At 39.5% G+C, this 23,750-nt stretch overlaps 1 protein-coding gene across 1 annotated transcript in view; it reads right to left on the bottom strand.

Moving 5' to 3' along the window:
- Nucleotides 1-2,478: 2,478 nt before the first annotated feature.
- The window catches only part of SPMIP2 (sperm microtubule inner protein 2), an 80,125-nt gene continuing 58,853 nt past the window's right edge, over nucleotides 2,479-23,750 (bottom strand). Inside the window, exons 4-5 of the mRNA XM_081813102.1 lie at nucleotides 4,343-4,532; nucleotides 2,479-2,544 (exon numbers count right to left, since the gene is read on the bottom strand). Of these exons, the coding sequence (XP_081669228.1) occupies nucleotides 2,479-2,544; nucleotides 4,343-4,532 (256 nt within the window). The remainder of the gene's footprint in view (nucleotides 2,545-4,342; nucleotides 4,533-23,750) is intronic.

The following is a 23,750-nucleotide window of genomic DNA, read 5'->3' as shown; positions in this document are numbered from 1 at the left end:
TGCGACATCACTCTTGCCTGCGTCTCCTGCCTGTTGGTCTACCCTGCAGATTTTGGATCTGCCAGCCTCCACAATCGTGTGAGCCAGTCCTTAAAAGCAATCTGTCTGTCCATCTTTTTGGCTCTATTTCTCTGGAGAACCTTGACTAATACAGGTACATCAGATATCAGTCAGATGATATATATATTATGACCCCCCAAAAGGAGTTGGGTAGTCAGAATATTGTCATACCAGACTATAAGAAGTAGACTTTGAAGCAAAGATCTTTAACACGGTACAGATTTCAGAGTTATCCTCTAAAGGCTGACAGGCAAGTCACAATAGTCTTTGGATATATGGGGAGATGTAGATGTGGGAGAACAGGAAAAGCATGAGTGAGAAATAACCCTCTGAGATGGCAAGGAAGGAGGTGACACTTCATTCACAGTGGGAGAAAAATGCCCCCTTCCTGCTGTTGTGTGTTAATTCCTAGAGCTGTGCGTCTCCCTCTGCTTCTGGGGGCCTCAAGTCATCAGTTATCATCCCTTTTTCTCATCTGCAAGTGCTCAGTCTACAGACTTTTTCTATTCAAAGTTTCTCACATGGCTTGTCCTGTGTCTCCCTGCCTCGTCTTGATCCCAAATTTCTCTCATCTCCCTGTCGTATCAAACAGGTCTAATCAATCTTCCAGGCCGATGTCTGAACCCCTCCAAAATGAAAGTTTAATACTGTTACTTCTGTTTGAAAGTCAGCCCAGTAAAATCCAAGTTTCTTGGCACCGTGCACTCAAATGCCCCAACTGGTTCCTCTTCCCCAGCCTCCTCACCAGATACCCCTCTTTGCATGCTATTATCCAGCTGGATTAAACCACATGCGCTTCCCCAAAGACACTACATTAACGTTACCTTTACCCTGCCATCCCTCCTTGTCTCCCTTTCCCCTTTGGTCCAAGCCCCTCCTTTTCCTAGTTCAAACTGCAATTCAGTGTCAAATCCTCAAGCACCTTGTTACTCAAGGTCCTGGACTAGCAGCACTGCTTTGCCTGGGAATTCTACAAAAGTGCAGATCCCCAGCCCTGTCCCAGCCCAACTGAATCAGGATCTGTGCCTTCATTTGATCCCTAAGTTGTTGATATGCATGTTAAAATTTGAGAATTACTGCCTTTGGATTCGATGTGAGTGAATGGATGAGAGAAAGGAAGTATCCATCACTGAGATTGTGTCCATGTATCAGAATGGAAGAGGGGGCAGTGAGAACATCTGCAAGCCAAGAAATGAGATAGGAATGGATGGTGTTAAAAGTGTATGTAATATACATGTAAATTTGACAACACATAAGTGGCTATTATTTATGTGGGAAAAAAAAGTGAACCAAAAATCAAGAAGGGAAAATAACAGATACTAGAAGATAGAACTTGAAATTAAAAAAAAAAAAAAAGAAAGAAAGAAATTTGGGGAAATATAGTAGAAGAAGCAGTTTAGAAATGTGCCCTATTTGTGAGAGCATTTTGTTTTGGATAAATGTATACAAGAATGATACATGCTGTTAAGTATCATAAATTGCACTTTTAGAAACATTATAATTAAGCTCCAAACTTAGATTTATAAGTAAAGGTCCAAACTCAAGAATGTGAATATAAAACATCCCCATTTTCAACCATCTGTCTTCATGAGAAGAAGGATTTCCCTCAAGTCCCCAGTACCATTGACAATTATTTACTCTATTGAGGCTGCTTTCCGTGCATGGTTTGGATTCCTTCAGCATAAGAATGGAAAATGTACTGACATCCCAGCTAAGTAGAGTCATGATAATCATGGCAGCCACTCATTGGTGGCCAGGGTAAAGCATTATGTTGGAGGCTTTTTTTTTTTTTAAAGATTTTATTTATTTATTTGACAGAGAGAGACACAGCGAGAGAGGGAACATAAGCAGGGGGAGTGGGGGAGGGAGAAGCAGGCTTCCTGCCGAGCAGGGAGCCCGATGTGGGACTCGATCCCAGGATCCTGGGATCATGACCTGAGCCAAAGGCAGACGCTTAACGACTGAGCCACCCAGGCGCCCTGTTGGAGGCTTTATACACGTTGTATTCATTATTTGCTTTGGAATATATAAGAACACTCGCTCCAAGTTATTTTCCCTGAAGAGGACTCTATTATAGAGGGGCAGGCTTGAGTACTTACTGAATCCTGTGGGCTGGTCCAAAAAATGGACTTAGGGAACAAGTTTCTAATGTATATCTAGAAATTTAGAAGACAATCTAGTTTATAAAAAGAGAGATTATTTGGGGTGATACAGTATTTCGTTGATCTCTGGAAGGAAAAAGATGGGACCAGGTGCTCAATTAACGTTCCCAACAATAAGTTAAACTGACATCAGGTGCCTCTTTGAAGTGATGCATTGAGAATGACATGGTGTGACTTAGCTGAGATTCCTGCCAAAAGCATATAACCTGAATCTACTTGTGAGAAAACATCAGATAAATCCAAATTAAGAGATGTTCTACAGAACTGGTCTATACTCTTCAAAGATGTCAGTATTATAAAAGACCAAGACGAAGGAACTGTTCTAAATTGAAGGAGACTGAAGAGACATGAGGACTAAATGTATAAAATCTAGATTGGGTCCTGGATGAGGAGAAAACACAAAGGACATTATTGGGTCAATTAATAAAATTTGATTATGAACTATAGATAATACTGTATCAATGTTAAACTCTGTGGATCTTATCATTGTATTGCAGTTATATGAGAGAACATCTTTGTTCTTAGGAATACACCCTGAAATGTTTAGGGTTAAAGAAGAATCATGTCTGCAACTTACCCTCAAATGATTTAGAAAAATAAGTGTGTGTGTGTGTGTTTATATGTATATATGCACACACACACATTTAGAAAGAAAGCATTAAAGCAAATAAACAACTGACTATTCTGGGTAACGAATATCATGTTTCACTTTGTACTGTTCTTGCAACTCTTCTATAAATTTGAAGTCATTCCAAAATGAAAAGTCTTTTAACAGATTTTTTTTAATGTACAAAAATATCTCAATTGGATTTAGTGAATGCTAGAAGGAGGTATTTGGGATCGTTTAATCTATGATTGCTCTGATCCTACACAAAATTAGTTCGGTGATGGAAAGTAACTAGCCCAAGCCTCCTCCACACACATTGCAATAAATCATTTCATTTGGACCCAGCCCAAAAATCAGATCACAGAGGAATGTTAGCAGCTGAACTGCTCCCTTTTTTTAATACAAAGTGTCCCTGGGGTCAGGACCTACCAAGGAGGACTTCCATGGGTCCCTCACAGAATGTTTCAAATAGATATAATTAATTGCTAATGAATCAGATCTCTGGTGACAGAGGGCAAGGGAGCAAGGAGACTCTCTGATGTAGGAAATAGGAATCTCTGAATTAATCCAAGCTATCCCATTCCCTTTCTATCATGGAAATTAGTCATACTCAATGTTGAAATTCTGGATGACTACAAAGTGCATTTTGCTGTGGGATTATGCTAAAGAACCGTAGGAAATCGTTATTGATTCATATATATTTATACATTCTTTACTTGATTCTCATGATCACTCTATCAAATATTTAGTACAAATCCTAACTCCCCATTTTACTTATTAAAAAACCCATATAGGGGGCACCTGGGTGGCTCACTTGGTTAAGCACCTTCCTTCAGCTCAGGTTGTGATCCCAGGGTCCTGAGATCCAGCATCGGGCTCCCTGCTCAGCCAGAAGTCTGCTTCTGCCTCTCCTCCCACTCGTGCTCTCTCTCTCTCTCACTCTCTCTCTCTCTCATAAATAAATAAATAATCTTGAAAAAAAAACCTCATTAAAAGTATGGAGTGGAAAGTCAAATGCACTTTTAAAAAAATTAAAAATTAAAAAATTAAAAACCCACACAGGGAAATTATGCAACCTGCTCAAGATTTCATAGATAGTAATGGGAAACACTTGAATTTGAACTGGTATACTCTTACTCTGCTAACCAGTCTGCAAGAGTTTTGACATGGGTTATAGATTTACCTCCATTTCACACACTGAGATCTTTCTCAGCTTTTGCAAATCAAGGAGATGGCCATTTTCTCCAGGTTCACCCATATGATAAATAAGCAGTTGTAAGGACTGACCTCTACAACCTCTTGTTTTATTCAGCTATCAAGTGGGGATAATACCCACCTACCCACAGTATGGACATTATTGTGGAAATCCAATATAAATTCCAAAATGTTCTGATAGGTTAAAAGGAACTATAAAACTGATTATTAGTAGTCTTACTACTAAACAGCATTCTCTAATTCACGTTAAAATAATTTGTTGTTTTCTGTGATGATTCAGAAAAGCAAATGATCGTACCTCTTCCTTTCTTGGCAGCTTGGGCAGCTTAGGTGATCTGGAAGTTCTTGGCAGCGCTGCTGTGCTCTGCCTGACAAGGACAGCTCCTTTGGAATTTCTCTCATTGGTGTTCTCATAATTACCCATATGCCAGGCAATAAATCCGCGACTGTATTTTCCTTGCATATCCATAATATCAGGTTTTGGTTGCCTGAAATTGAAACAAGTTGGTTGATTCTCAAATTGGAAAGATCTAGAAACAAGGCCACTAGTTTGCAGATGGTTGAGACTTGTCTATTTCTCTTATGATTCGAGGTGATTTTTAGCCATGTGGCTCAAGAAAGCTAAGGACCTGAGCCATCAGCCAGTGTTCTGAGAAGTTTCTGGACCCTGCCTACTCCACCGGATGTATAGCTGTGGAGGCTCAGGAAGCTGCCTCCCAGGATAGATACTCATCTAGGCACTTTGTTGATGAATTCACCCCTGTATTATAACTGATCCTCCTGTCCTTTAGAGCCATGCATACAAGATGCTGCAGGTGGCCTGTTCAAGCCGAGACCTCATGTGACCTGAGAGTTCTGCAGGATATGGTCTATCCATTTTGAGATCTTAGGAGAATGCAGAGAAACACCAGCTTCATGATTCCAGACTCTGTCTTTGGACAGTATGTTAGGGGAAAGATCTAGGCTTCATTCTCTTTCCCCATTGAAATCCTTGTTTAGGTTTCAACATTCCTAAATTAGAATACTAAGTCCTGCCTTCCCATTATAAAGGGCCAGCCCTGGGCGGGGGGGGGGGGTGAAGCAAAAAGGATCATCTGATAGGATTCGCCATCTCATTTGGAAGTATGTCGTTCTGAAGAACCTCTTGGAGCTTCTTACCCCACCATCCCTCTCCCTGAATGCTCAGAGCCTCTTGGCCACTGCAAATTTCCCTTCCTAAAATCTGAGCTTTATGGGTTCCCAAGTTCTTTGGACCAAGATTAGTGACAGGTTTGCATTACCCTTTGCTCATTCTAGAAGAAATGTGCACTTATATGCCCGGCACCTTACCAGGTGGTGGGGAGAGAGCAATAATAGGCAGACAACAAACAGGTAAGTCAAGTACTTGGGAAGTATCATGAAGAAAACTAAAGCCCGATAAGGAATAGAAAATGCCAGGCATGCTGTTTTTGTGGGGGTGGGCTGTGGAGTCGGAGGTATCACTTGAGCAGAGAGCTAGCTGGAGGGAGGGAGCCAGCAATTCTCACAGTGCCGGGGGTCGGACACTCCCTCCCTCCCTAGAACCACAGATCCCTGCAGGGGGGCGGGAGCTGACCTTGTCGTTCTCCAGCAACCCTCCGCCGACACCCCGTAGCCTTCAAAATCAAGTCCAGAATTCCTTAGCACAGCACACAGGGGTGTGTGCTCTTGCTGTTTGTTTTCCGTCTGTTTTCTTTTTTTAAATGGTCTGCCCACATGGGCCTTTCTGGTCCCTCCTCCCTGATACCCACAGTGCGCTCCATTGTGCGCTCACCTGTCCCTCTGTGAGCTCTGAAGTCCTGCTTTCAGACCTTCAGCCTTCTGCTGCAACTTTTCCTTTTGTTTGTAATTCCCTCCCTCCTCCTCTCCTGACAAACGTGGCCCGAGGCTTTAAACCTCACCTTTTCTGAAAAGACTCCTTATTCCCCATCAGTCAGGCAGCACTTTTTCTCCTTTTTTAGCACACTGTGTTTGACTTCTTTTGTAGAAACTATTAGAACCTGCTTAAATGTCTAGTGCAGCAGTCTCTCTCCCTCCGAACTCAGCGCTCCTTAAAGAGCCCAGAATGTGTCTTGTTCATCACAGGATCCCCAGGGCTCATTACCTGGCCTGACTCACAGAGGCCACTCAGCTCATCTGTGATGGGTGGAGTAATGAGCAAGGGAGGGAGAAGATCAGAGCTGAGTTCCTCTAAAAGGTTCCTTCCCTCCCACTCCTCTCCACTTGCCTGCTTCTGCAGCCTCTTTTTTTTTAAAAGATTATTTTTATTTACTTGAGATAGAGATAGAGCAAGAGATCAAGAGAGAGAACATGAGCAGGGGGCAGAGGGAGAGGGAGAAGCAGGCTCCCCGCTGAGCAGGGAGCCCGATGCGATGCGGGACTCAATCCCAGCTCCCTGGGATCGTGACCCGAGCTGAAGGCAGACGCTTAACCGACTGAGCCACCCAGGCTCCCCTTCTGCAGCCTCTTTTTCCCTCCCACCACCAGCAGGTATGGAGGAGCAGATCCCTACAGTCTGGTTTGTCTGAGTGCTTTTACTTACAAACACAGATTAATAACTGGGAATAATTTCAAGAAAGTTTAAAGGACAAGAGAGCTAGTGAGTAAAATGTATGGGGCAGGTATTGTTTATAGTTTATAATAGCTTGATTAATGATTGTAAGAGAATCATTTCATGCAAATGTGCCACATTTTTTATAAAAATAATGCATTATAACCGAAGCTAATATTATACTGTATATTGTTAACTAACTGGAATTTAAGTAAAAACTTGAAAAAAAAATTAATAAAAATAATATATTATAGAAGTAATTATGCTGAATAGAAAAGGAAAATCCTTGTATGTAGTCAGTTTTTTATAATCTTCCATTTTAATTTCAGAATATCCTATGTCCCTGAATCTTGAATCCCCACCCAGGAACAATGGAAAGCTAAAAATTAGTTGTATTTCAAAGAGTTTAAAAATCTTTTTTTTTTTTTTAAGATTTTATTTATTTATTTGACAGAGAGAGAGTTTGCGAGAGAGAGGGAACACAAGCAGGGGTAGAGGGAGAGGGAGAAGCAGGCTTCCCGCCGAGCAGGGAACCTGATGCGGGGCTCCATCCCAGGACCCCGGACCATGACCTGAACCGAAGGCAGACGCTTAATGACTGAGCCACCCAGGCGCCCGCAAAGAGTTTAAAAATCTTATAAAAATAATAGACACGTCAACTGTGGAGATTTACACACACTATATTGAACTTACAACTGAGCCACAAAAGTCAAAAGAGGTAAATTAAGGAGCTGAAGGTTTGGCTCCGGATTGGTTTGGAGCATGAATGCTAGGCTATCAGCAGTGATTCAATGTTATACAAACACACAGCAGCAAACACACACACACACACACACCCCAAAATAAATAACAAAACCAAATGTTCTTAGTGTAGCAATCTTACTATTCTTAAGTAGGCCCCTAAAAGTCAGATTTTTTTCTTTTTGAAATAATTTCAACCTTATAGAAAAGTAGAAGCACAGTACAACAGCTTTTTTTCCTTAACAATTTGAAAGTACATGATTGACATGATACCCATCATCCCCAAATACTTGAGTGTATTAATTCCTACAAATAAGAACATTCTACATAACCTCAGTATAACTATCAAAATTGGAGAAAATCAGCACAAGCAATAAAAGCAAAAACAAACAAGTGGAACTACACCAAACCAAAAAACTTCTACACAACAAAAGAAACCATCAACAAAGTAAAAAGACAACCTAGAGAATGGGAAGATTTATTTGCAGACCGTATATCTGCTAAGGTGTTAATATCCCAAATATATAATTCATAAACTCAATAGCAAACAACAACAAATAATAATCCAATTTCAAAATGTGCAAAGGACCCGAATAGACGTTTTCCCAAAGATAGACAATCGGCCAACAGGCACATGGGAAGATGCTCAACATTACTAATCATTAGGGAAATGTAAATTAAAGCCACAATGAGATATCACCTCATGCCCTGTTAGAATGGCCACCATCAAAAAGACAATGGATAATAAATGGAGAGGATGTGGAGAAAAGGGAACCCTTGTGCACTGTTGGTGGGAACGTGAATTGGGACAGCCACTATGGAAAAGAGTATGGAAGTTCATCAAAAAATTAAAAATAGAACCACCATATGGTCCAGCAATTCCACTTCTGGGAGTATATCCAAAGGAAACAAAAACACTAACTCAGGAAGATATCTGCTCTCCCATGTTCACAGCAGCATTATTTGCAGTAGCCAAGACATGGAAACAACCTTAATGTCCCTTTGTGGATGAAGGAATAAAGCAGTTGTGGTATTACAATGGAATATTCTTCAGCCATAAAAAATAAGGAAATCCTACCATTTGTGACAACACGGAGGGACCTTGAAAGCATTACGCTAGGTGAAATAAGTCAGACAGAGAAAGACAAATAATGTTTGAACTCACTTATATGTGAAATTTAAAAACAAACCCCACCAAACTCATAGGAAAAAAAAAAGAAATCAGACTGGTAAGCAGAGGTGGGAGTTGGGGGCGGGGAGCGGGAAATTGGAGGAAAGCACTCAAAAGGTAGAAGCTTCCAGGCACAAGATGTAGAAGCACCAGTATGTCGTGTGCAACATGATGATTATAGCTAACACAGCAGTGTGATGTATAGGAAAGTTGTTAAGAGGGTAGATCCTAAGAGTTCTCCTTACAAAGGCATTTGTTTTTTTTGTATCCACATGAGACGATGGATTTTAACTAAACCTACTTGGTAATCATTTCACAATATATGTAAATTGAGCTATCATGCCCTACATCTTGAACTTATGCAGGGACATATGTCAATAATTATTCCCCAATAAAAACTTCAGGGAAAAGCAGAGGAAATCAGAAAATTAACACGTCGGTCAGACCCCATTCCAGTTTCCCAATAATGTCCGTTTTGCAAAAGGATCCATTTAAGAACTACACATTGCATTTAGTTTTCTCATCTCTTTTAGTCTCCTTAAATCTGGAACACTTTCCCAATCTTCCTGCGACTTTCACACGCCTTGATACTTTGGGAGAACACAGGCCGGTTATTTTGGAGATGTCCCTCAATTTGGGTTTATCTTATGTTTTCTCTTGATTAGATTCAGGCCGTGCATCCTCAGGTAGGAATAACACAGGATGGCGATGGTGGGACTTGTCCCATTACTGGCGAGGTTCACTAAGGTCACTTGATGGAGGTCGTATCTGCCAGGCTTCTCCTTTGTAAAATTACTTTTCCCTTTCATTATTAGTATTTCGTGAGAAAATACTTTGAATTTATGTAAAAATTTCATTTCATGTCAAATGTTTAATTAATTAATTAACATCAGTATGAACTCAGGATTTCCTATTTTGTGCAATGGGCTATAATCCATTCATAACATTTTGATGCTCAGATTGTCCCAGATTTGGCTAGAGGGAGCTCTTTCGATCTCATTTCTGTGTCCTTTTGACTGCCCCCATCATTCTTTGGGCACTTACTTTTTAGCACTAAAAGATGTTCCAGGTTCATCTTTCCCTTCCCCAGCCCTGGAATAATCCATTTTGTGAAGGAACTCTGGTTCTTGTTAGTGGAAAATGATATTTAGAAACCAAGACCCAGGTGCTAGGCATTCCTCTTAGCATTGAGGTGTCAGTGTTACACAGCCTTCTCAGATAATATTACCTAGGGTTCATTAGGGTGTTTGTGCTAGTTTTCTCCCTTTCCATATTTGTAACTCTCTTCTCTTATAGCGGGAAACCTGATTCCCATTCTCTTTATGTATTTACTTATTTGATCAGTCTTCCTGTCAATAACCAATGTCTCACTGCTACCACCACCCCCGTCCACTTTGTGCATGTTCTCCTCACCCCATTTGGGATCCAACACCCCAGCCCCGGATGCCCTCTTCCAGTCTTTCTCAGCCTACTCTGAACTACCACAGTTTGTCTCATCATTTTTTGTTAAAAAATTAACAGTTCAAATAATATAGTGTGTCAGTTCTGGAAATGAGATTTATTTCCCCTCCCTAGGGCTTGTTGTTGTTGCTATTTATTGTTTTTGGTGGTTGTTTAATGACTTTCCCGGGCTAATTGTCTAAATTTTGTCATGTGTGCCTTCTGAATTTTCTGCTTGGTTAGCTTAGTGGTCAGCTAATGATTGGATAGAAATTCCTTTAAATGTCTCAAATCAATATGTCTTCTGGCCTTTGTGTGTGCTGAGGCATACCTTCAATGCTCTGGCAGGCAGCTTACAACTCCCCCTTAGCCTTCATTTCCTGCTTGCATAGAGCTTCAAGATTAGCCAAAGGTGAGAGATTAGGACCTTCTCAGGTTTTTCCTGAGCATGTGCACAGCACTGCACACGTTCATAGCCTTCTAGATTTCTAGGAATATGTTGGAGCCTTTCAAAATCCCCTATGGCAATAAAAAAAAAAAAAAAATCCCCTATGGACATCTCATTTCTCAGTTTTTCATTTTAAGATTTTTAATCTGCTTCTCTTTGCCCCAGCTGGTGTTGTCCCCTCAGGCAGCTGTGGTATTAAACAGTTGCTGCTGATGATTTTTGATGTCTGCCCATGAGATAGAGCTGTTCACACCGAATCAGGTCAAATAATGACAAGACCTAAGGATGGAGCTTTTCCGGGATTTTCAAGATGGATCAAATATGACATTTCTCTGAGCATGAGTCTTTTCAAGGAGCTTCAAACCCATGTTTCCCCTCCAGTGACTAATAGGCTGCTAGTTTTCACAGCTACTGTGGTTGTGAGGCTATTGGTTTTTTCAAGGCAACCATGGAGCTGGGAAGGGATGATGAGAATAGAGCAATTTATTTTTTATATTTTTTATTAAGGTTTTAATTTTAATTCAAGTATAGTTAACATACAGTGTTCTCTTAGTTTCAGGTGTACAAAGTAGTGATTCAACGATTGTATGCATTACTCAGTGCCCATCATAAGTATACTCTTTAATACCCATCCCCTATTTCACCCATCCCCCCACCCACTTCCCCTCTGGTAACCATCAGTTTGTGCTCTATAGTTAAGAGTCTGTTTCTTGGTTTGTCTCTGGGGAATAGAGCAATTTAAATTTAAAATGCCCAAAGATCATTGTTCTTTCTGAGATTCAGTGATTTTTCTTAAATAAATACTTCATGGGTTATTGGAAGCATTTGTTTATTAACTTCCAGTGCTTTGAAAAAAAGTAATTTTGACAATTTTTGCCACTGCTCTTATTTCTTCTTGGAGGAGCAGATTTTTGGAGGTCCTTACTGCACCATTCCTAAAGTGCTGCCTAAACTAAGTCATTTTTAAAGTGTAATGGAGACTCTCTATTTAAGGAGAAATTGCCTGTGTCTTCTGTTTCCATTTCTTCATTTGCACCTCCTCCATACCCTGCATTCTGCTTTGTGTTGCCATTACTTCATTGTGATGATTCTTACTTCAGCTAACAGCAACCTCCTTTCCATCTGCCAGATCAAATCATCTCTTTTCAGACTTTCTAGTATGACTTCCCAGAAGCATTTGCAATTGTTGACATTTTCCTCTTCCCACCTTTCTCTTGGGCTTCTAGAGCTCTTCTCTTTATGTCTCTCCTCTTCTTATATTACTTCATCTACATTTCTTTTAGAAGAATCTCTTATTCTTTTTTGCTCCTTTATCATTGGTATTCTCCCAGAATTCCATCCTTGAGTCTCATCTCTTGGTATACTACTTCCCATCTCAAAACTAGGAAATGACATTTACATCCAGTGACCCAGCCAACATCAATATACTGATGTTTAAAATTTCTACTTACCTTTATAACTTAAACAGAAATTCCAAGCTCCTTTCTGATAATAGTACCAGGATATCTCATAGTTAGTTATAATTTCTAGTATTCATTAAGATATATGAGCTTCTAGACACTATGCTAGTTGCTTGATATGTATTACCTCTAATCTTCATAATAATCCCATATGGTAGATATCATTTTCTGCTCTTTACATCTGAGGTTAGATGGATTAAGTAATTTATCCAAGATCAAACAGTTAAAAAGCAGTAGAGCTGGGACTTGAACTCAGAGTTGTCAGATTCTAAACTTGTGCAATCTCATCTGTAAAATGGGGATACTATTATAATACTACCCTTTATGAGAGTTAAATGAGTTAATACTTATAAAGCACTTAAAATAGTATCTAGCCCGTTGTAAAAATTCAATAAAGTGTTGGCCATTTATTGCTTCTCAGCTTATCTCCCCATCTCCCTATTTCCTATCCTCCCTCAAATACCCTCTCCTTCCTGTACTCCTGTTTTGGTCAATGACTTAACCAAATACCCAGCCACCCAGAAGAGACCCTCAGAATTGCCTTTGACTTTTCTATTTCCTCCATTCCTCCACATTTAATTGGTTGCCAGGTGTCCCTGAGTCTTTCTCTAAACCATCTCACCATCCCCACCTCTATTGATTCCGGCTCCCTTCATTGTGATGATGACAGTATCACTTAACTTGTCTTCCTTCCTTCCGGCTCCCCTTTCTCTGCTCTATCCATTCAGCAAACAGTTTTCCACACCCCTTATGTGCCAGGTATCCTTTCTAACACACAGATTTGATTATATCACTTCCTTACTTAAAAACATAAAAACAACAGTTTGTTGCCTGCAGAATTAAGCACAAAATCTTTAGTATGGAATTTGAAACACTACACAATCTGGTCCCTGTGCTGCAATTCCAGTCTTGCCTCCCACCACACTCCTAAACCAGTACCCTGTTTTAGCTACACCAGACTTCCAGTCGTTTCCTCAGCACATCATGAGGGTTCACTCCTCCATGCCTTTGCTTATGCGATTCCTTATGGATTTCCTTTCCTCACTCCACTTGTATGCCCTCCTTTTCATTTCCCACGCAGCCTTCATAATGCAGCTCGTGTGACCTCTCCTACAAAGCATTCCTGAATAGCTGCCTGACCTTGCACAGTGGGCCACAGTCATGCCCTCCTTTGTTCCCCATATGACTACTACTACGTTGTTCATACCTATTATACTTGGAATCATCATGGTGACTATCAGTAAATCTGTAAGGAAGGGAAGGAACTGTTTCTGACTTTTTGTGTATTTTCAATGTCTAGCAGAGTTCCCGACCCAGAACATGTTTCAGTCAATTTTGCTTGCTTCTATAAAGATATATATATAAAAAAATGCTTTGTTGCCATCTCCAGCGAGAGGGTCTGTGACGGCACATGATAGAGGGTTTGGCGTGAGGGGGAATTGATCTTAAATTCATACTCTCCCTGTTGCTGTTTGAATGTTTTAAACCGTGAGCGTGTATTATTTTTATAATAAAACATGTCTGAGTTTTCCTTAAAAATTGTTGGTTATTTGGAAAATGACCAAAATTGTCCTCGCAGCCTGGGCAGCAGAGAAATGGGCTGAGAAAATAAAACAGACTTCAGTGCTAAGTTAGGACGTGACTGGCTTGGCCTCGCTTATGTAACTGTCTAAAACGGATGGGACAAACAACTCCCATTTAGATACTTCTGCCAGAGAAAATACTCTGGAGAGCTGAGGACAGGGCTTTGCTAGGGCTGAGGCTCCACTTGGTCTTCGGGGTTCCCGCCTTTTTGTGACTAGAGCTGGACCGGTAGGAGACTCTGGGGCAGCCACTTTGATTCATGACCAAACAAGTCAATGAATTCTCAGTATGTTGGCAAAATAACCAGCCTGAATTAATATATTTACTTAAACGGATCAAAGTAGCTGGTTATTCTGGAGATTGACCACCCAGCATCAGTCTTGACCAGGAGCGAAGCTTTTTCCACTATTTGGACATCTTTTGGATTCCCACTGGTTGGCTAAAAATAGTGCTAGTAAGTGGTAAAATTACGGTCTTCTGGATTCCACAGTTAAGGAAACAAATTACTAACTGTTTAGGTTCCAGTGAGTCAGTCTGGTCGCCTAATATAGGCCCAGAAAACAGTTATTCGCTTGAGTTTCAAATAGAGAAATATGTGGAAACTTCCCTTGAGGTCCTCAGTATTTTCTGTGCAGTGTCACAAAGGGATGGAACAGTGCCTCTCTAGCCTGTGAGGAGACTGACTGGTGCTGTGTCTGGTCAGCATATATGGTGACTGAAAAGCACGACGACCTATTTTCTCAGCACGCTAATTACCTTAAATGCTTGCTTTCTCACGGGGTCATTGATTTCTGCTCTTTCCATTTCCAGAAGTACTCAAAAGCCGTTGATGGCACATGGAAATTTTTGAGAAACACATTTAGAAACAATTTGGCAGGATCTCTGCTTTCTGGGAGAACAGGCCTTCTCTCCCTGTTATTTTCTCTTTGGAACATTTGCAAGAAAATAAGACCTCTGTTTTTGAAAGATCTTTCTGAATTTATGGTGTCGTCTACACCTAAAGTCAGAATCTGCCAAGGAATTGCCATTAGGGCTTTAAAGATGTTTTTAATTGTATTTTTCCTTTTCTGAATTGGCCTTCTACATAGATGGAGTGGGTGTTCCTGCTGACATAGGCAGCCACATATGTCGTGTGATTTCAGAGACACCAGCTGCCCGAGAAAATACTCCCTTCGACCCTCCTTTGCTGTTTCTTTTTATTCCACAACCAGAGACCAGGTTTTCAGTGCACACGGTCGGGGAGAAGCACTATAAAGCATTTTACCTGGCTCTTCTAGAATGTATCTAGAAGACGCAGTACCACGAAGGAGGGACTGAGGAAATTGGGGTGCCACAGGTTAGATTTAGCCATATCCTCATTTAGTTGAGCCCAACCTTATTTCTTACACATTGATCTTCCTTCTCTTCCTGGCCCTATAGAACCATGCGCGATGATGTGTCTTGTTTCCAAAAGACCTAATCTTAATCCTCCGGGTTAACACATACTTGATCCTAGATCAACAGCTGTCATAGAGCTGATTAAAAACATGACATTTTCTGGGTATTTCATATTTGAACAAACAAAATGAGAGTGCAATTATATTTGGCAATTATTAATAGAGAAAAACTTAATGCTAATAGAATTTATCCTAGGTTAGTTGTTGCCCAAGAGATTCTTACTGAGTGGAAAGAAAAAGAGGCTTATGAAAGAAGCTAATTTTTAGTAATTCATATCCAAAGGAGCTTATAGAGATTTATCTGGAAGGCATATGTCATGTTTACTTGTTTAATGTGTTCTGTCTTCAGGATACTAGGAAAACTGAGGTGCTACCTCTAAGCTGTAACTTAAACTATTTAGGATAAATGTCCAAAGTAATATTCAACTGAATGATGAGGACAATTTGAGGTAATGTATAGCATCGAAGATCCAGAGCTATCTATCTGCTGATCCTGTCTTTAGACAACTAGAGTCTTAGCTAGAGTTTATTGACCAAATACCTAGTATGTATTTGGCAATGTAGTAGGTCCTCTGGGAGGCCATACAGAAAGCTGACAGTCTATGTAAAATGGACACATGACAAAAGGACATTATATGAATAAATAATTGCTTATTTACTGCTGTACCTATGAGTGAGTGAAATGGTTACTAAGAGGTTATTTGATTACAATCAACTTCATGATGAAGTTAACCATTCATGATGAAATGTAGAAGATAAATTTTTATATTTGTTTGCATCTTTTATTCTTGTTTGATAGTTCCCTTCTTTCCAAAATAGCAAAAATGCCTATGATCAGTTTTATGTCATTAACAATTCAAAACCAAACTTATTAAATGGGTCAGCGTATCTATGGGCACAAACTGTTTTGCGAAAGTAGGTGGGATTATTTAAATTTATAAACAAGATGTGTGTAATTCACATTAGTATGAAGCATATACTGTCTCAAGGATAAAAATGAAGTTGCTTCTCAAAGGAGTATTTTGGAAAACACAAGAGAAGTCTTCCGCCAGTGTATTTCAAACATAAGAATATTGCTTAACAGCTATTTTTAAAACACCGAAAGCGATCGCTAGCTCTAAGAGTATTTTTCTTTTAAGTAGAAAAAGCCCACTCTCAGACTTTCTTCTAGGAGAGCATCAAAGCCTTGTGCAGTTCTGTAAAATTACACACACCATATGCTTCAGACCTCAGATTGCGATTGTTTTGGTTCGATTTATTGTTTTATTTCATAGGAAACACAACCACTTTATTCAAAAGGCTTGTTAAATATTCTACCGCTATGTTGCAGTAAAGAATTAATTGAAACAAGAAAGATTTTGCATTACCCTAAATGAACACTTTTTCATGACTTTGCCAGATTGTCTTCTCTGAGCTCCAGAATGTGAAAAATGCTGTCCTTGCCACAGTGATGTCACCAGCACGTTGCTGGTTGCCCTTATGGGTGCCAGCTCGGCTTCCCATTCCACGGGTTATGCAATCGAAATCAAACACGTTGTCTTCCTGTGCGGAAAAACGTCCTCCAAAAGGTTCCTGTTGCCAAGAGGGTGTCCACAATGTAGAAATACACAGAGGTGTTTATTGACTCTCATTCCGTATCTTCAAATGATTTGTATGAAGTGACTATTTCTCGTGCACATGGCCTCGGAGGCAGCTGTCCAGAATCTTACCAGAAATGCAGCATATTGGATTGATGAGGGTCACCTATTACGAATGTTAAATATAATTCCTAGTGTTGCTAGAGATATGGGAGATTTTATATAAGACATTCAGGAAGTTCTGCCAATTTCAGCACCTAAGGACTTCTGAAATACCAAGTCCAAGGCTTCTCTTCATGCTGGTGCTTCCTGGGCATCACTTAACTTATTTGTGGGAGGATCAGAGAAGGACAAGGGGAAGAAAGGAGAGCAACATTTATTTCAGCTGCATGGCAGCAATCCAGGTGAAGGTTAGTTGGGAGACTAACAGTATTGACTCAACTTCATTTTGGACAAGTCTTATCTATCCAGATGGTGAAACTTGACCTCCATTAACTAAGGATAAAGTTGATACAAATTCTTTTTAGTTACTTTGGAGATTTGAATATTATACACAAAAGTAGACACAATAATTTAAAGATCCCTGGGTACCCATCACCCAACTTCAAACACTTTCAATTGATAGCCAATCTTATTTTATTTCTATCCTACTTACTAATCTTCCCCCACCAAGACATCATATCTTACAGGTATGACTCTCAAAGATTTAAAAACTCTTTTTCTTTAGTATAATCACAATGCATTATTTCTCCAAAAAATTTAACAATTTCACCATATATTCAGCATTCAAAATTTATTTGCCTCATAAACGATATATGTTTGATAGTTTGTTAGAAACAGAATCCAAATAAGCTTCACACCTTGCAATCGGTTGATAAATCTTTCTTTTCATTCATAGGTTCTATTTCTTTTCATTCATAGGTTCTGTTTCATCTCTTTGCCCCTCCTCCTTCTTCTTCCCTCCCCTCAGCTTCCTCTTCTCTCTCCTTCTCTTTCTCGCTATTTATTTGTCGAAGAGACTGGGGCTACTTGTCCTATAAAACTTCCCACAATACATTTTTCTGACATCTCCATGATGTCATTTAACATTTCCTGCTACCATCTTATTTCCTATACATTGTTAGTTGGATTTAGAGGCTTGATCTAAGTGAGGTTGGGTGTTGGGGCAAGACTGCTGTATTAGTTTGCTAAGGTTTCCATAACAAAATACTGCAGCCCGGGTGGCTAAAACAATAGAAATATATTTTCTCACTATTCTGGTGGTTAGAAGTCCAAGATCAAAGTGTTAGCAGAGTTGGTTTCTTCCGAGGCCTCTCTCCTTGGCTTGTAGATGGTTCATCATCTGCCTGTGTCTTCACGTGATTATCCGTGTGTGTGTGTGTGTGTTTTCAAATCTCCTCTTATAACAACATCAGTCATATTGAATTAGGGTCTAACCTAATGACCTTGTTTTAATTTAATTACCTCTTTGAAGACCTTACCTCCAAATATAGTCACAAACACAGTACAGAGGACTAGGGGACTAGGTACTAGGGCTTCAACACATAAATTTGAGGGGGGTGCACTGTTCAGCCCATAATAACTTTCTGGGTGGTGGTATGCTCTTCCAACAAGAAGTACGTAATAGCTGATCATTTCTCTTTTGAGGTTTCAGTAGCTATTGATGATGAGTCCCTAGATTCATTAATTTAATAGTGTTTGCAAAGAGGTGATGCCCTAATTCTGTTGTTCTTTCTTTATTAGCTAGATTACAATGATTTTTAAAAAGTCATCTCATCTTCTGTTTGGTTTGCAGTGGTACAGTTAATATTAGAAAGGCAGGATTAATATTTGATTCTTTCCTTGTATTTACCCATTTTTAAAATAATAAGTTGATTTATTGGAATCCTCCAATGTGGCCAGTTTGTTGTGGTTTTTAAAGTAGCCATTATGAGTTCATAAATGTTCATGTATATGTGTATGTATGTATGATATGTATTACTCCATTGTGGTTATTACCCTTTTCTTTCAGTTGTCCTATTTTTGGCTGATGGGATTCTCTTCAAGTTTGGCTCCTAGGTCCCTTCGACAGGACTGTAGCAGTTTTGGATAGCTTCTTCATCTGGTATGGCATGATGTACTATAGTTGTGTTTCCCATTTCTTTTACCAGATCCAGAATCAATCATTTTTCCAAAAGCCCCAATTTCTTTTGGTGGAAAAGTTATTTGAAGAGTAGAATCTGAGGGTACCTGTCTGGCTCAGTCGGTAGAGCATGCAACTCTTGATCTTAGCATCGTGAGTTCAAGCCCCACGTTGGGTATAAAGCTTACTTAAAGATAGATAGATAGATAGATAGATAGACAGATAGATAGATAGATAGATAAAAAGTAGAATCTGAGTAGTAGAGGAGCTCATAGCTACTGAGTTGGTTCCTATGTCTAGGCCTTCAGAGTGATAGAGCGATGAAAAAATTTATGTAAACACATACAATCATACGTATATGTACACATATATCTTCCAATCACATTCAGGGATTGTTTTCTAACTCTTTTATCTTAACATCTGTATTTCCTTTCTCCTACTCCGGGAATCCTGGTACTCAACCAAACCGGGAATGCTTGAATAAGAACATCATATTCTTGCTCATTTGCTTTATCCCACAGTACACCCACAACAGAGTCAGAGTAACACCACTAACACTTCCACCAAGCTTTTTGCAGTTCTTTTTGTTCTTGGAGTATACCCCACCAGAGATTTGTACTCAAATGACAGTGCTTTAAAGTCCCTTGGAATATTTCCTCTCTGTAGGTTAACTGGGTATACATCTAGTTTTTTTTTAATTTTATATTTAATTTATTTTATAAATGAAAGGTAAGATATAAGGTAAGATACATATTTACCTGTAAGATATGCACATGGTTCCAAAGTCAAACCAAGTATTGTTTTCCTAGTCTTGTTACCATACGCATGTTACCTCCAACAAAAAGGGTTGGGTGGTAGATTTGCAGGAGGAGGTGAAGCCTGAATCATGTCCTACTGAACAGCTGCAGAGAGTGAATTAGATTCTGGGAGAAACTGTCTTGAAGGCCTTAGCTCGGCTCAGTGAAGAAAACATTTGTTCTGCCACCCACCATGTAATTCATCTTTGAATTTTAATGAGTTAGCCTTTAGGCTGCTAGACAGAAAACACGCTGCAGCATTCTGTAAAATCCTACCGTCTTTATGCATTGCTATAGAAGCCAGAAATGAAAAGTTTTTGTCAAACATGTGGCAATGTGCTCCAAGGTAATGTATCTGAATACATGAAGTTCCATCTCTAAAGTGATAGCAATCCCACTACAGCAGTTCTAGAAGCTAACTCTTACTCATGCTTCAAGCTCAGGGGACTTTATGGAGCATTCCTGATCCTCCTGCGAGGTTTTGTTTCCCAGATACATGTTTTTCTGCTACCTTCTAAAATACTCCCTATTGTAAAACGCATTGCACTTCATTGTTACACTTTGTTAAGTATCTAAACACAGCACCGGACCACAGCAGAAATAGGTAATCAATAAATATTGATTGACTCAATATTTCTATCACTGCATCCTAATATACTCTAGTATAATTATCTGTTGATGTGTCTCTTCCCCCCATATGATATTTTTTGAGGGCGGGAATTATCTTATTTCCTTGGTATTACACTTGCCCATAGTTTGGATGGAATAATGAATAGGGGTGATGCTATTGAAAATTGAATTAGAATTCTTGAGTATAAACGCAAGATGCTCTTGAGGATCATATTATAAGTATGAGGCAACATTTAAAGATAAAGTGATGAATAGCATACTCATAAATTCTCAACTGTGGCTTAATGCTACAGCCTGATATCTGTACCCTCAGACTGTGTAAACATATGAATGTTCCTGTATATTTCATTCTATATTATTTCACTTTTAAAATAGTTAATTCTTTAGTCCATCTGGAAATTATCTTATTGTATGCTGTGAGGTATAGGTGTAATTTTACTTTTTCTAAAAGGGGATCCAGTTTCTTCAACTCCAGTTTTTCTTGGGCTCTATGTCAAGGTGGATAACTCTTCCATGGGACATTGGATATCCTTGCTGATATAGACATGTAGTCTCCAACCTCAGGTGAGCCTTCAGTACTCTACAGAGTAGCAAGCTTTTTACTTCTCCTTAGTGCACATCATCAACAGCTACCCTAGACCTTCCTTGTTTCCTCAAGACTCCTGCTCGCATCTCATTCCCACTATTTTCATTGGTCCTCTAGAGGACAGAGCCTTGCATAACACTTCATGGACCACTGAATTGTACACGTAAGAATGATTAAAATAGTGTTTTATGTTATGTATATTTTACCACTATAAAAAATCTACACACAAAAAAAGAGTCCATCGAGAACACTGAGGCCATCAGGTCTATAATCCTTCAACTACCATCATCAATGCCTACTCCACACTTACAGGTACCAGAACATCTCCACCTACATAGCCAAGGAAACCCTATCTCCTTCCTTTCAGTCTCTGGAAATGAGGGTTTTTCTCATCTGGGGTCTCCACATTGACCTGGGCCATTGAACCCGTAGTTGCATCACCACTTACCCAGAACATCGCTCCACAGCAGTGAAGACTTCTCTAGGATAACATTTCTCCCATCCTGAAAAAGCCTACACTTGGCCCCTCATCTCCTCTAGTTACTACTTACATTTTCTTCCTTTCTTAACCAAATTTTTCAAAACCATGCCTTTTACTTGTTGACTCCACTTCATCTCCCATTCATACCACAACTCATTCTACTAGAGCTTCCATCCCTCTCTTCCTTCCACTTCTCCCAAATTGTTCTATTTGTTCTAGTCTCACTATGGTTTCTGATGACTTTCTGTCTACTTTCTTCAGTGGGCATTTTTCAATTCACATCTTATTTCACTTTGGACTTCTGATTCTCCTGGTTCTCCTCCTTTCTTCTATGTCTTTTTTTTTTTTTAAGATTTTATTTATTTATTTGAGAGATAGAGAGAGACAGATAGTGACAGAGAGCACAAGCAGGGAGGAGAGGGAGAAGCAGGCTCCCAGCTGAGCAGGGTGCCCAATGCTGAGCTCAATTCTAGGACCCTGGGATCATGACCTAAGCCAAAGGCAGATGCTTAACTGACTGAGCCACCCAGGTGCCCCTTCTATGTCTTCTTTCATGGCTCTTCTTCTTTTTTTTCAAACAACAAGAGTTTGAATTCCCTACAATTCTGTCTTTATTTCTCTGGTCCTCCCTATTCTCATCCACTCATGTTTTTTCAGATACAACATAATTATGGTGACAGAGAAAGCTCCTCGGCACAGCTCTTTCATGTAGTTTCACATATTTATCTATCTGCATCTTACTGGATGTCCCACAGGTACTTCAAATTCACCTGAACTCATCGTCTCATCACCTTCTTCCCTTTAATGGAGATGCTCCTTCTATGCTCAGTCTGAGTTGGTCCATTATCAAATCATTCACTCAAACTAGAAATTGGGAGTTGTCATTACCTCCATTATTACTTTCATCTCCTACATCTGATACCTAAGTCCTGCCAACTTTTGTCCTTTTTAATTCTAGATTTTTTTCCCTCCTCTCCCTCTCCCTGGTCTTCCCTGTCTTCCATGCCCCCTCATATCCATCCCCTATCCAAAATCTAAACATGACCTTATCACTTTGGGTACTATGTAAAAAGGAGAGGTGGATAAAATTTAAATTCCTTCTTGGGGTTCTCCATCCTCTAAATGTCAGAACTCAAGAGTGAACTCTTGAAACTAAAATTACAGTGCATCTTAACTAACTGGAATTTAAACAACAACTTAAAAAAAGAAAGTGAACTCATCTAACTCCTGACTCAATTCTGGCTTCACCTGTCCCTGCACCATTCATAACACTTTGGGATCCAGTAGCACTGAAATATTTATGCATCCATTGATGTTATTTATCACTTCTGAACTTCTATTACTGGTATCTGCTCTTCTTAAAACACTCCTTCCCTGCGTCCCCACTCATCCCCTATTACCTAACCTCACCTTTTCAGACTCCTCCCCAGACAGCCTCCCATAACTCCTCTCCTCACCACTGTGCTGGGTTATTTGCATAATAATCCTGTGTGGCTATAGCATTGCTCTGGCCATATTTCAGAATTATCTGTATGCCTCTTTTCCCCACTACACTATGAGCTGTTTGATGGAAAGGACAGCACCCCAAACATATTTATTGATTAACTGACTCAATAAATGAGTGGTCCAAGTAAAAGCTATAAACCAAAGTAGTCAGAAAAGGTTCTTTCCTCTTTGAATATCAAGGAGACTATTTAATTTGGAATAAAATTTATGCTGAACTAGAGCTTTCCTTCTGATTATTAATAATTTCAAAACATCCCCACTACAGGGACTCTTGTGGGGTTTTTTGTTTGTTTCTTTTGTTGTTTATTTGTTTGTTTTTCCCAGTCTTTTAAATATCCCATCTGAGCAATGCAGTTCTCTTTCTCATCACTGTGTTCCATGAATGTCTGGGGAAACGCACCAGTCACAGGCCTCATGATGACATCGATAAGAAATGATATGTCACAGATCATAAATTCACCACTACTAACAGCTAGAGTATTTCCAAACTCAAATTCTTTGAAATAGTTTGACTCCTTACCAGGAAGATGGTAAAAAAAAAAATTTTAATGATCATTTTTTTTTAAAGCAGAAAGCAAATAATGTATCTCAAAACAGTCTAGTGCTCTTAGAGAAAATTTTATAGAAGAGAATAAAATTAGAATTCATCACTTTTGAGGTGATAGTTTGCAAAAATGAATAGAAAGCCTTAAGAAAGTGGCTAATTCAGTGATCATTTTGAGACTTTCTTAAAATGGGGAAGAGAGCTAATCTTTTACATGTCAGATCAATGCTGGGTGCTTGACTTCCGTTGACTTCATTCTCAAGACAACCCTATGAGATAGATATTATCACTCCCTCTTTTCCCTTGAAACTGAAGCTCAGAGAGCATCTACATTTCATAAGGTAAGGGAATTAAGCCCAACTCTGTCCAATTTCAGAGTCTTGCTCTTCCAGGTCTAGGAACCTGAAGTTGTGAGTGGGCTTAAAATGAAAAGTAAAAGAAGTAATGGGGGCACCTGGGTGGCTCTGTTGGTTAAGCATCAGACTCTTGATCTCAGCTCAGGTCTTAATTCTCAGGGTTGTGAGTTCAAGGCCCATGTTGGGCTCCATGCTGGGGGTGGAGTCTACTTAAAAAAAAAAGATAATAAAAAAATGAAAAGCAGAAATGATAATAAG

This window comes from Leptonychotes weddellii, chromosome 2 (assembly GCF_054177405.1).
Source record: "Leptonychotes weddellii isolate Sample4059 chromosome 2, ASM5417740v2, whole genome shotgun sequence".
NCBI classification, from domain to species: domain Eukaryota; kingdom Metazoa; phylum Chordata; class Mammalia; order Carnivora; family Phocidae; genus Leptonychotes; species Leptonychotes weddellii.
This window is presented reverse-complemented; position numbering and strand designations above follow the sequence as displayed.